The sequence below is a fragment of the Chiloscyllium punctatum genome, chromosome 39 (assembly GCF_047496795.1).
Source record: "Chiloscyllium punctatum isolate Juve2018m chromosome 39, sChiPun1.3, whole genome shotgun sequence".
Lineage (NCBI taxonomy): Eukaryota > Metazoa > Chordata > Chondrichthyes > Orectolobiformes > Hemiscylliidae > Chiloscyllium > Chiloscyllium punctatum.
This window is the reverse complement of record NC_092777.1, coordinates 14,754,734-14,768,394: the sequence shown is the minus strand read 5'-3', so window position 1 is coordinate 14,768,394 and position 13,661 is coordinate 14,754,734. Positions and strand designations below refer to the sequence as shown.

Sequence of the window (13,661 nt, the reverse complement as noted above, 5' to 3'; positions counted from 1 at the left end):
TCCAAAAGTTGCTTAAATGTCCCTTACATATATGTCTCTACTACCATTGCTGGCAGTGCATTCCACCACACTCTGTGTAAAGAACCTACATCTGACATCTCCCTTCAACCTTCCTCCAGTCACCTTAAAATTATGCACCATTTAGCCATTTCTGCCATAGGAAAAGGTCTCTGGCTATCCACTCTATCCATGCCCCTCATCATCTTGTACACCTCTCATCCTTCTTCACTCCAATGAGAAAAGCCCTAGCTCCCTCAACGTTACTTCAGACAATATTGTCTCAATTCCTGAAAATATTTAGTGGCTCTCTTCCCAATCTCGTATGATTTATAAAATGGTTACTAATTCTTGACTGATCTGTAGTGAATTTATAAAATTAATCTGGTGCAAGGTGCAATGATTTTTTAAATTATCATTTAAAACCTGATGCCTTGTTTTTAAAACATTAACTGATCCAAGCCTAATCTGTTATGACTTTTTAAAATGAGTATAAATTCTAATTTGGTCTTCTTAGATTTAGAAATGATGTGTACATGAATGGGAAGAGTTTAGAGGAATATGGGCCAAATGCTGACAAATTGGACTAATTTAGGATATCTGGTAGGCAGGGACAAGTTAGACCGAAGAGGCTGTTTCCATACTGCACAACTCTATGACTCTAAATGATTCTATCTCATCCAGAACAACTTGCAAATAGCTAATTGTTGCAATCTCTTGTGACTCAATAAAAGTTGCTTATTTCTTGCCTGATCAGTGTTTTATTATAAATGAACTACAGGCGCTTATTGCTTTTGCCACAGGCTTTGCTGCCATCTGCAGGTTTGTATAAAATTAAAATCTTTGCAGAAACTGCAGTGTAGGACCCAGAAGATATGAATGTCAACAGAAGGTCAGCTATCAAACTATCCACATAAATTCCATCACACTCTGCTTTTTTTCAAAACCTTTCACATTTTTCATGAAAAAGTATTTAACTAATTGCCTCTGAGATTATGAAGCCATATGCCCCATTACAGCGTATCAGTTCATCTGGCATTTTCTTTCCAGATGAAGTGTCTGCATGAGCTATGTGCTGGACGCTAGTGAAGTCAGACACTAAGAGTTTAGAGACATTTAACAAGTCCCGTAACAACAATCAAGGAATAGCAGCAAATTCTTCTGGTACTCTTGCCAAGATTTTTCACTCATCCAACACCACCAAGAACAGATTCTTTGATCATTTAACTCTTTGTATGTACAAAACAGTTTCCACGTTTCCGAATGTGGCAGTTCCAAGTGTTGATTTAATTGTTACGTTATTAGACCAGTAACCCAAAGATCTGGATTCGTAATTGAGAGAACTTGAGCCCCATTCATAAGTTAATCATCACTCGTTGAACAAAAACTACTGAAACAAAGGTGTGCATTCATTTAAGCGCCATTTGTCCTCAAAATGCTTCACAACAATGAGATACTTTTAACGTACACCATTGTGTACTTTGGAAATGCAACAGCCAACTTGTACATAGCAAACTCTCACAAACAGCAATGTGATAATGACCAAAATAATGTTTTAGTGAGGTTAGTTGTGAGATAAAGCTTGCCCAGGAAAAACTTCCTTGCAGCCCTTGGGAAAAATACGATGCAATCCCTTGCATTTGATATTTCCACACCCTTGCACTCAGTTGTCAACCTTGACTGTGCCCTCATGTCCCTGGAGTGGGCCCTCACCTCATGACCTTCTAGCTTAAAGGCAAGAGTGCTAGCACTAAATTGGAATTAATACATTGTATGAACCTTTAATTAAGAAATTAAACATTTAATATCAGCTTATTATTTTCCATCAAACTGATAAATTTGGTAATGAGCTAGGATCTTCCCTCCTGTGCAAATACATCATACATTCTTACTTTCGTATGCAAGCCTTTGGCAACGGAGTAACACTTTCAGTCACTGAAATGGCTGTCGGGTAACTTACAAAGCAACACGGCATTTGAATATCCTACAGCATGCTGAAGTATTATTAATTTTCTTTTTTTGCAAAACTTTGAACACTGAGTATCTAATGCAGGTCAGAAAATTTCACAATTTTCAAGTTACACTTTCATGTACCCTATGTGATGGATGTTAACACTGAGTTAAATGTTTTCAAACTAATTAGTCCTAATTCCCTACTCTTTGTCCACAAACCTGTAAATTTATTCCCTTTCAATATTTCTTGAATTCCTTTTTGAAAGCAACTGCTGGATCTGCCCTCCAAACTTTTAGCTAGCACACGCCAGATTACAACAACTCACATGGTATTTTTTTTCTCCCACTCATATCTCCGACAGTTCTTCGGCCATATACCTCCTTTCTCATCAACTGAAATTTCCCCACCACTGTGGTTGACAGGGCCCTCAGTGGAGTCCGGCCCACCTCCCACACTTCTGCGCTCATTCCTCCCACTTTCCCAGACTAACAATAGGGATTCCCTTGTCCACACTTGCCATTCACTAGTGTCCGTACTCAAAGAATCATCCTCTGCCACTTCCAGCAGGATGCTGCCACCAAACACACCTTCGTCTCCCCTCCACTGTCAGCATTCTGCAGGGACCACTCCCTCCATTGTACCCTGGTCCATTCCTCTAGCACTCCAAACACTTTCTCACTCCCACGGCACCTTCCCATGCAATCGCAGGTGGTGACTCCCATTCGCCTCTTTCCTGTCCAAGGCCCCAAATGCATCTTCCACGTGAAACAACATTTTAGTTATATTTCTTTTGACCCAGTCTATAACATTCACATCTTTAGATCTCTTTTAGAACGGCAAGACCAAAGGCTGCCTGGGCGCTTTGCAAAATATCTCCATTCTGTCTGTTCTCAAGTTGCTTGCCATTTCAATAAACCAATGGTAACATTTCTGACCTGGGCCTACTGCAATGTTCCAACAAAGCACAATGCAAGCTTGAGAAACAACACCGCGTTTTCAGTTTAGACTCTTTATAGCCTCTAGGACTCAATATTGAACTGCACAACTTTGGAGTCTGACCACATGATATTTGCCTTTCATTTTTCTCACATTCTGTCCCCTCTCTGAACCATGGTTGTGCCTCATTTGCGCCTTGTTATTTTGCTCCCATTCTCTCCCTTTCACATTTTATTTTACATCCATTTTACTTCGCTATTTCTCTTTCACACAATTAGCAACCATTTCAGTTTTTGCACTGGACCTCCATAGTGCTCGTTAAACATGTCCCTTCTGTCAGAAGTATAAAAATCACCATTTTCAAACACTTTTCAGTTCTGAAGGACATCATACCAGACTCAAAACATTAACTCTGCTTCTCTCTCCACAGATGCTCCTCAATCTGCTGGGTTTCTTCAGCATTTTCTGAATTTGTTTTAAATCTGTGTCCTCTTGTTATCACCCTTCCTGTCAGTGCAAACAGTTTTTTTCCCCATTTACTCTGATAGAACTGCTTATAATGTTTAACATCTATTAAGTCTCCTCTTAAATAGCTCTTCTCAACATTGAACAATTCTCTGGTCTATCATCTCTACTAAACACTCCAAGATCAGTGAAAGCAGAGATTGGGTATAAAGTAAAATATACATATTCATTTTTTTAAGGAATCCCAGGACAGGCGTAGCATATCTTTCATATGTTATAGAACGATACTCCCTCAAAGTTCTACACAGTTCAACACAGGCTATGGTTTCACGATTTTTAAACATTTACTACATCAGCCACTTTCTCACTGATCTCATTATAGGGCACAATGGTAGTGTCACTGAACAAACAATCCAGAGGGCCAGCTGAATACTCTGGGAACATGGGTTTAAATTCCACCTCGACACCTGGTGGAATTTAAATTTAATTAACAAAATTGGAAACCTAAAGCCAATATCAATAATGGTTAGAGACAAAAAAACCGCAGACACTGGAATCCAAGCAGGAGGCTGGAAGAACACAACAAGCCAAGCAGCATCGTGTGGAGGAGATGTCAACATTTCAAGTGTAACGCTTCTTCAGTAATGGTGGCAAAATTATTAATTGCTGTAAAAATCCAACTCCTGTAACTGATGCCTTTTATAGAAAAAAATCTGCTGTTCAGACAGCAATGCGGCTGGCTTATAACTGGCCTCTGAAATTGCTGAGCAAGCCACTCAGAACAAGGGAACGAAGATGGACAACAAGTGTTGTCCTTTCCAGTGGTGTTCACATTTTGTTGAAGAATAAAATACACATTCTTAACTTTACATCAGTTTAATATTGTGGGAAGATGCCCACAAGTAGCTTAAGTGAGAATTACTAGACTCATTTTGGATCCATGTCACCAGCAACTCTCTGGGGTCTGGGCTGCCTTTAATCCAGGCCTTCAGAGGTGAAAGTCAAAACCAAGCCTACTGCTTAAATTGTGAGCACCACAGCCCAGTTGATGATACTCATGACTCAGTGGTGAGTGTATGTGGGATCCAACCTAATACCAGATAATGTGAATACATTAGTTCAGGTGGACATATAGGGAGTGCTTCATTGTCAGTGATGCTGTCTCGTGTTTATTTTAAATCTAGTTATTGACCTTCCAAACAGGAGATAAAAGATTGTACAGCATGAATCTAAGAGGATCTATTTAGATCCCAGGTGTCCTGGCCAAACTTGTTCTCAATCAATATCTCCAAAAATAATTCACATGGTCATTGTTCTCATTTTTGTTTGTGGACTTGCTGATTGCAGAAGAAACTTATTGATTATCAAGTGCCCTGGAAAGAAGGATACAATATAAATGCAAGTTATTCCTTCCTCAAAAACATGTAAAATGGATAATCTTTGGTCTGTCTTTCATAGATGGAGGACTGGAAAAAATTGTGGCTGTAAGAGCTGCTCCTTTTTCTGAGGTATTTTAGGTGTTGGAGGTGATTTCCTCGAATTCCAGAAGCAGCAATTACTGTTTTATATGCTGTTGCATTGTTTTGAAACTTTGGGGAACTAAGATCAAAACAACACCATTTTTACAAGGAGGAAGACAGGGAAAAGGCAACAATCACATGGTCAGAAGGGAGCGAGAGAAAAAGAGACCTACACTGCTAACTGACACAGAAGTGAATCTGCACAGTTACTGCTTTTACTGTTTGAGTTCATGTATCACTGGACATCAGAGTGCGTCTAGGAAAAACGAGCAAACAGCAAAGTTTGCTGCTGAACCTGGAGGAACTGGTGTTGGCGAGCTCTGAGCATAGGAACAGATAAATCCTTATTTTTTAATGTGTAACCTTGCTCTAAGTCTACAGTAGTGAGTAGAGTGAGTTATTTCTTGATTATACATTTTATTGAGATCTGTCTGTTGATTAAATTTTAAAAATATAAACCATAAGTACTAAGTGAGCCTGGAGCACAGTTTTTTTTACAATAAAAAGTCGGTGCTATTTTCTGTATCTATAGATTGTGAAGGAACAGAGATGACTTTTAATAGAGTGATATGCTCTTCCTGTCGAATATGGGAGTTTAGGGAGAATTTCCATGTCACTGATGATTATGTCTGCCGGAAGTGTTTTTGGTTATGAATCCTAATAGATTGCTTGGATCATTTGGAGCAGCAGTTAGAGGCAATAAGGAATTTACAAGAGCCAAGAGGTGTGATGGAAGGCAGTTATAGGAAGGGAGAAAAGCTGCAGATACAGTCAGGTAGATGGGTTAACTCCAGGAAAAATAGGAAGGGTAGGCAGGTAGTAGAGGAGTCTTCTCTGATTATCACCATTTCAAATACGATGGACTCTCAGGAAAATGTAGCATGAACAGCCACGTTTCTGGTATCAAGACTGGCTCCAATGTACTGAGGGGTACATCGGGTTCCAAGCGATCGACTGTGATAGGGGACTCTCGAGTCAGGGGCACAGATAGATGTTTCTATGGCCAGCAGTGAAAATCAGTATAGAGTATTGTCTCCCTAGTGCCATGATCAAGCATCTTTCAGAGAGGGTGCAGAATGTTCTCAAGAGGGAGAGGGACCAGCAGGTGGTCAGTGCACAGATTGAACCTAACGACATAGGAAGGGAAAAGGATGAAATTCTGAAGGGAGAATATGAAAAGTTAGGCAGGAATTTAAAAAGGGGATCCTCGAGAGTAGTAATATCTGGATTATTCCTGGTGCTATGAGCTAGTGTGGATAGGAATAGGAGAATAGAGCAGATGAATATGTGGCTGAAGAGCTGGTGCAGAGGAGAAGGGTTCACATTTTTGGATTATTAGCATCTCTTCTGGGATAGAGGTGACCTGTACAAAAAGGACGGATTGCCCTAAATTGAAATGGAACTAATATACTGGCAGGGAAATTTGCTAGACCTGCTTGGGAGGATATGAACTAGTAGGTGGGGATGGGACCCAGGGAAATAGTGAGGAAAGAGATCAATTTGAGAGTGGTACAGTTGAGAAAAGGAGCAAGTCAAACAGACAGGGCAAGCTGCCTCACAGCGCCAGAGACCCAGGTTCAGTTCCCGCCTCAGGCGACTGACTGTGTGGAGTTTGCACATTCTCCCCGTGTCTGCGTGGGTTTCCTCCGGGTGCTCCGGTTTCCTCCCACAGTCCAAAGATGTGCAGGTCAAGTGAATTGGCCATGCTAAATTGCCCGTAGTGTTAGGTAAGGGGTAAATGGAGGGGTATGGGTGGGTTGCGCTTCGGCGGGGCGGTGTGGACTTGTTGGGCCGAAGGGCCTGTTTCCACACTGTAAGTAATCTAATCTAAAAAAAAGCAGAGAACAAGGTAGAACTGATAACTTAAGCTGCATTTACTTCAGTGCAAGGGGCCTAAGAGGGAAGGCAGATGAACTCAGGGCACGGTTAGGAACATGGGACTGGGATATCATAGCAATTACAGAAACATGGCTCAGGGATGGACAGGACTGGTAGCTTAACGTTCAAGGATGCAAATGCTACAGGAAGGACAGAAAGGGAGGCAAGAGAGGAGGGGTGTGGTGTTTTTCATAAGGGATAGCATTACTGCTGTACTTAGGGAGGATATTCCTGGGAGTACATCCAGGGATGTTATTTGGGTGGAACTGAGAAATCAGAAAGGGATGATCACCTTATTAGGATTGAATTATTGACCCCCTAATAGTCAGAGGGAAATTGAGAAACAAATTTGTAAGGTGATTTCAGTTATCTATAAGAATAATACGGTGGTTACGTTGGGGATTTTAACTTTCCAAACATAGATTGGGCCAATAGTGTTAAGGGTTAAATGGAGAGGAATTTGTTAAGTATGTACAACAACATTTTCTGATTCAGCATGTGGATGAACCTACTAGAGAAGGTGCAAAACTTGACCTACTCTTGGGACATAAGGCAGGGCAGATGACTCAGGTGTCAGTGGGGGAGCACTTCTGTGGACATGAAAGATATAGAATGTAGGAAAATAGATGGTAACATCTTGAAAATTATCCATATTACACAGAGGTGGTGGTGCTTGAAAAAGCATATGTCTTGAAAAGCATAAAAGTGGATAAATCCCCAGGACCTAATCAGGTGTATCCTAGAACTCTGTGGGAAGCTAGAGAAGTGATTGCTGGGCCCCCTGCTGAGATATTGTATCATCGATAGTCACAGGTGAAGTGCCGGAAGACTAGAGGTTGACTAACACGGTGCCAATATTTAAGAAAGGTGGCAAGGAAAAGCCAGGGAACCATAGACCAGTGAACCTGACATTGGTGGTGGGCAAGTTGTTGAAGGGAATCCTGAAGGGCAGGATTCAGATGTATTTGTAAAGGGAAGGATCGATTAGGGATAGTCAGCATGGCTTTGTGCATGGGAAATCATTTCTCACAAACTTGATTGGGTTTTTTGATGAAGTAACAAAGGGAATTGATGAGGACAGAGCAGTAGATGTGATCTATATGGACGTCAGTAAGGCATTCGACAAGGTTCCTCATGGGAGAGTGGTTAGCAAGATTAGATCTCATGGAATACAGGGAGAACTAGCCATTTGGATAGGGAACTGGCTCAAAGGTAGAAGACAGAGAGTGGCAATGGAGGGTTGTTTTTCAGACTGGAGGTCTGTGACCAGTGGAGTGCCACAGGGATCAGTGCTGAGTCCACTGCTTTTAGTCATTTACATAAATGATTTGGATGCAAACATAGGAGGTACAGTTAGTAAGTTTGCAGATGACACTAAAATTGAAGGTGTAGTGGACAGCAAAGAAGGTTAGCTCAGATTACAATGGGATCTTGATCAGATGGGCCAATAGACTGAGGAGTGACAGATGGAGTTTAATTTAGATAAATGCGAGATTCTGCATTTTGGAAAAGCAAATCAAAGCAGGACTTATACACTTAATTAGATTTAGATTAGATTCCCTACAGTGTGGAAAGGCCCTTCGGCCCAACCAGTCCACACCAATCCTCCGAAGAGTAACCCACCCAGACCCATTTCCCTCTGACTAATGCACCTAACACCTAAAGGGCAATTTAGCATGGCCAATTCACCTGACCTGCACATCTTTGGTAAAGTCCTGGGGAGTGCTGCTGAACAAAAAGACCTTAAATTGCAGATTTAAAGCTCCTTGAAAGTGGAGTCACACCAACAGTTTGGTTAGTGAAGGCAGCATTAGTATGCTTTCCTTTATTGGTCAGAGCATTGTGTATCGGAATTGGGAGGCCATATTGCTGCTGTACAGCACATTGATTAAATTCCCCACAGTATGGAAACAGGCCCTTCGGCCCAGCAAGTTCACAGTGACCCTCCGAAAAGTAACCTACCCAGACCCATTGCCCAACACTGCATTTACCCTTGACCTTTACTGTAACACTATGAGCAATTTAGCATGGCCAATCACCTGACCTGCACATCTTTAAATTGTGGGAGGAAACTGGAGCACCCAGAGGAAACCCACACAGCCACAGGGACAATGTGCAAACTCCACACAGTCGCCTGAGGCAGGAATTGAACCAGAGTCCCTGGCACTGTGAGGCAGCAGTGCTAACCACTGAGCCACCATGCCACCCCAAACTGGTTAGGTCACTTTTGGAATATTGCCTGCAATTCTGGTCTCCTTCCTATCAGAAGGATGTTGTGAAACTTGAAAGGGTTCAGAAAAGATTTACAAGGCTATTGCAAGGATTGTAAAATTTGAGGTATAGGGAGAGGCTGAATAGGCTGGGGCTGTTTTGCCTGGAGTGTCGGAGGCTGAGGGGTTACATCTTACAGAGATTTATAAAATCATGAGGGGCATGGATAGGATAAATAGACAAGGTCTTTTCCTTGGAGTGGGAAGAGTCCACAACTAGAGGGCATAGGTTTAGGGTGAGAGGGGAAAGATATAAAAGGCACCTAATGGGCAACATTTTCACACTGAAGGTACTGCATGTATGAAATAAGCTACCAGAGGAAGTGGTGGAAGCTGGTACAATTACAGCATTTAAAAGGCATCTGGATGAATATATGAATAGGAAGGGTTAAGAGGGGTAGGAGCTAAATGCTGGCAAATGGGACTAGATTAAGTTAGGATATCTGGTCGGCATGGACAAGTTGGACCGAAGGGTCTGTTTCCATCTCTATGACACTGTATATTACCTGGAGGAGCCAGTATTGGACTGGGGTGAACAAAGTTAAAAATCACACAACACCAGGTTATAGTCCAACAGGTTTATTTGGAACCACTGGCTTTCAGAGCTCCAAAAGCTTTGAACTCCTCTACCCTGGGGAAAAGACCTTGGCTATTCACTTTATCCATGCACCTTATGATTTTGTAAACCTCTACGAGATCTCCCTTCAGTTTCCAAAGCTCCAGGGAAAACAGCCCCAGCCTCTTTAGCCTATCCCTGTAGCTCAAAACCTCCAACCTGGCAACATCCTCGTAAATCTTTTCTGAACCCCTTCAAGTTTCATAACATCCTTCGATAGGAGGGAGATCAGAATTGCACACAATATTCCAAAAGTGGCCTAGCCAATGTCCTGCACAGTCACAACAAGTCTTTCCAACTCCTGTACTTTACGCAATGACCAATAAAGGCAAGCATACCAAACGACTTTCTCACTCCCCTGTCCACCAGTGACTCCGCTTTTCAGAAGTTATGAGCGTATAGTCCAAGGTTGATTTGTTTTGCAACACTCCTCAGGATCTTACCATTAAGTGTGTAAGTCCTGCCCTGATTTGCCTTATCAAAATGCAGCAACTCACATTTATCTCAACTAAACCCCATCAGCACTCCTCAGCCCATGTACCCATCTGGTCAAAGTTCCATTGTACTCTGAGGTAACTTTCTTCGCTGTCCACTACACCTCCAATTTTGGTGTCATCTGCAAACTTACTAACCATACCACTTATACCCATATCCAAATCGTTTATTTAAAATGTCAAAAATCAGTGGACCGGCACCAATCCTTGGGTCACACTGCTGGTCACAGACCCTCAGTCCAAAAAGCAACCCTCGGGGCGGCACGGTGGCTCAGTGGTTAGCACTGCTGCCTCACAGTGCCAGGGACTCAGGTTCAATTCCCACTCGGGTGACTGTCCGTGTAGAGTTTGCACATTCTCCGTGGGCTTCCTCCGGGTGCTCCGGTTTACTCCCACAGTATGGGTTAAATTGCCATAGTGTTAGGTGCATTAGTCAGGGTGAATGGGTCTTGGTGGGGTACTCTTTGGAGGGTCGGTGTGGACTTGTTGGCCTTAAGGGCCTGTTTTCACACTGTAAATAATCTAATCTAATCTAATCGAGTTACATTTCAAACCAATTTTGTATCCAAGTGGCTGGTTCTCCCAGTAATCCATGTGATCTAACCTTGCTAACCAGTCTACCATGTGGAACCTCATCAAACATCTCACTGAAGTCCACACAGACAATGTCCATCACTCTGCCTTCATCACTTATTCAAAAAAATTCAATCAAGTTAGTGAGACACCATTTCCTATGCATGCTGACTATCGCCAGGTCACCAGTCTATAATTCCCTGTTTTTTTCTTATCACCTTTCTTAAATAATGGCACCAAGTTAGCCAACCTCCAGTCTTCCAACACTTCACCTCACTTAGGGCATTACAACATGTTAGAGGTGCTATTCAAACAAAAATTGCCATTTTTGTAAAATATTTCATCAGAAGGTAAGCAAATGACTGCTTGTATGTAGGCAAAAATCACAGCAATGCTCCTTAAACTCCCATGAGCCGAATGAGCAGTTAATTTAAATTTGTTTCCAAAGGGAAAATGGGCTGTCAGATGAGGGAGGAATGATTCCCCAGCATCTCAGACAACTCTTCATTCTTTTTTATCTTGTGCCCCTCACTATTAAGTTTCTCAAAGAGTAATTAAAACTGAAGAAAAGAGATAAGATGTTTGGCTGAAAAATCTCATTATCGGATTACAAGTATAAGAATCGGAATAATTAACTCTTGTACAGTTTTCTAACAGAGAAAGATTTGCCAATAATAATCAGCCTCTTTTTTTTAAAAACATAACTAACAGAATCTACACTAAGTCATCTCTTTGTGTTTGCCTTTACTGAAATCTCCTAAAGTCCTTTTGAAAGGTACATCAGCAATGCAGTTGCGAGATCTCGATTAATAATCCAGAAACAAATTTAAATCTCACCTCAGGGGCTAGAAAACCTAAGTTGTTAACAAAAGGAATCTAAAATAAAATGTTAGGTGACTATGACATAACAGATTGCCTATCTCAAAAAAGGATTTGTTCACATATGTATTTTAGGGAAGAGAGACTATCCTGTCTTCAGATACCAGCAATGTTGTGGGGTGGTTGTTGGCTCTCTGTTTCACATTTCATCAAATTCACATCATTGAGAGTCACAGCGGAGAAAGAGACCCTTCCATCCAATTTGTCCATGCCAACCAGATATCCAAAATTAATCTAGTCCCATTTGCAAGCATTTGGCCCATATCCCTCTAAACCCTTCCTATTCATGAATCCATCCAGATGCCACTTAACTGTTGTAATTGTACCTGCCTTCACTATTTCCTCAGGCAGCTCATTCCATGCATGCACCACTCTCTGTGTGAAAAAGTTGCCCAACAGGCCCTTTTATATCCTTCCCCTCTCACCTTAAACCTATGCCCTCTAGCTTTGGACTCTCTTTACCCTGGGAAAACGATTTTGGCAATTCACCTTATCCATACCCTGCATGATTTTATAAAACTCTATAAAGGCTACCCTTCAGCCTCCAAAGCTCCAGGTAAAATAGCCTTAGCTTATTCAGCCTCTTCCTGTAGTTCAAACCGTCCAACCCCAGCAAAATTGTAAATCTTTTCTGAACCCTTTCAAGTATAGGCTGTTCAGCCCAGAATTCTGTTTTGCTATTAAATCAAATCATCGCTAGCCTGTATATCAATCTCATTTACTCATCTTCACTTCTGTACTATTAGCATCATCACTAAATAAAAACTTTATCCATCTCAGTCTCAAAAGCTCCAAATGAAAACCAGCATCTACAATTTCCTAGGAAAGAGCGTTCCACATTTCTATTATCCTTTGTGAAAACTTGATTCCTGATATCATGTCCTGAAATGTCTACATCTAAACTGAAAATGATGCCTCTTTCCATCACGCAGTATTGGGCTCAAGTGTTAGCCCACATTAGGTGCTGTCATGACACTCAAATTCACAACTGTCCAACTCAGGTGAGTGTGCTGCCAAACAGAGCCAGGTTAACACATACACAATACTGTATATGCTACATGTTCTACCAGTTACATTAAAAATAGATAACACGATGCTCATCATCGACTGCCAAATTCTTCTCTAAGAAAACTGAACAAAAGATAATTATTCCAATCCATTCGGTCGTAATTGCATAATGACATTTTCGAGCCAAATGCTTTATCTCCTCTCCACAGTTTTAATTACTCTGTGAGCAACTTAACAACTAGGAGCTGAAAAGAAAAGACAGACATTACAATCCAAGCTCCTGTTTAAGAAAATCTTATATCTGAAGGCTATGCTAACCTAAAACTGTCAACATACTTTAGTTTTTTTGGCAGTAAACATCACAGTACCATTGTAATTTGGAACCCAGACAAGTCACAGAGTTGTCCCGAGCAATAAAGATCTGTAGCGTAGCTATGTTTAAAGCTTACATAACAGCTCACTACACTATAAACTTTCTTTCTGTAGCATTTTAATTGGCAATGCCTAAAAAGCCTCATGGGACCTCCTAGGGTCATGAAAGATGCTAGACATGGTGCAAGATTTCTTTTCCACTTTTGAATCAGTACAAAAGGAGGAGTGAACACATCTATACAATCCAATTAAATAAATGAAGCTTAAACTCTCTAGTTAATTCACTTGCAAACATGATAATAACAAGCTATTAACTTTTAGGTTAAATCTAGTATTAGGCCATGTGGGAGCACCCTCACTCACCATTCCATGATGCTAACATCTTGCTGTCCAAATGGGGAGGTGGCCTCTGTTTCCGGATCTCATACAGCCTTTTTCTACATGTAGTTAGAATGTCTTTCACCTTCTTCACTTCTAAGCCAAACTTGGTAGCTGTGAACTCTGCTGAGTAACGGACAATGAGGACATTCTTGTTTTCCAGCTCTCCATGAGGGTCCTATAAATTTTGAAGAAGCATTAAATCAAAATGCAGAAGAAAAAACTGCAACGACAACTGTTCTCCAATTTTAACTCCAGTACTCACGAATACTTAGTGAGCTGAGGCATGCAGCACTGAACATTCACAGCATTACTCGATAT

General features: G+C 41.3%; 1 protein-coding gene across 2 annotated transcripts in view; it reads right to left on the bottom strand.

Moving 5' to 3' along the window:
* The window catches only part of spata20 (spermatogenesis associated 20), a 356,120-nt gene that overhangs the window by 262,542 nt on the left and 79,917 nt on the right, over positions 1 to 13,661 (bottom strand). For both annotated transcript variants that reach the window (XM_072558226.1, XM_072558227.1), the window contains exon 11: positions 13,326 to 13,518. In XM_072558226.1, the coding sequence (XP_072414327.1) occupies positions 13,326 to 13,518 (193 nt within the window). The remainder of the gene's footprint in view (positions 1 to 13,325; positions 13,519 to 13,661) is intronic.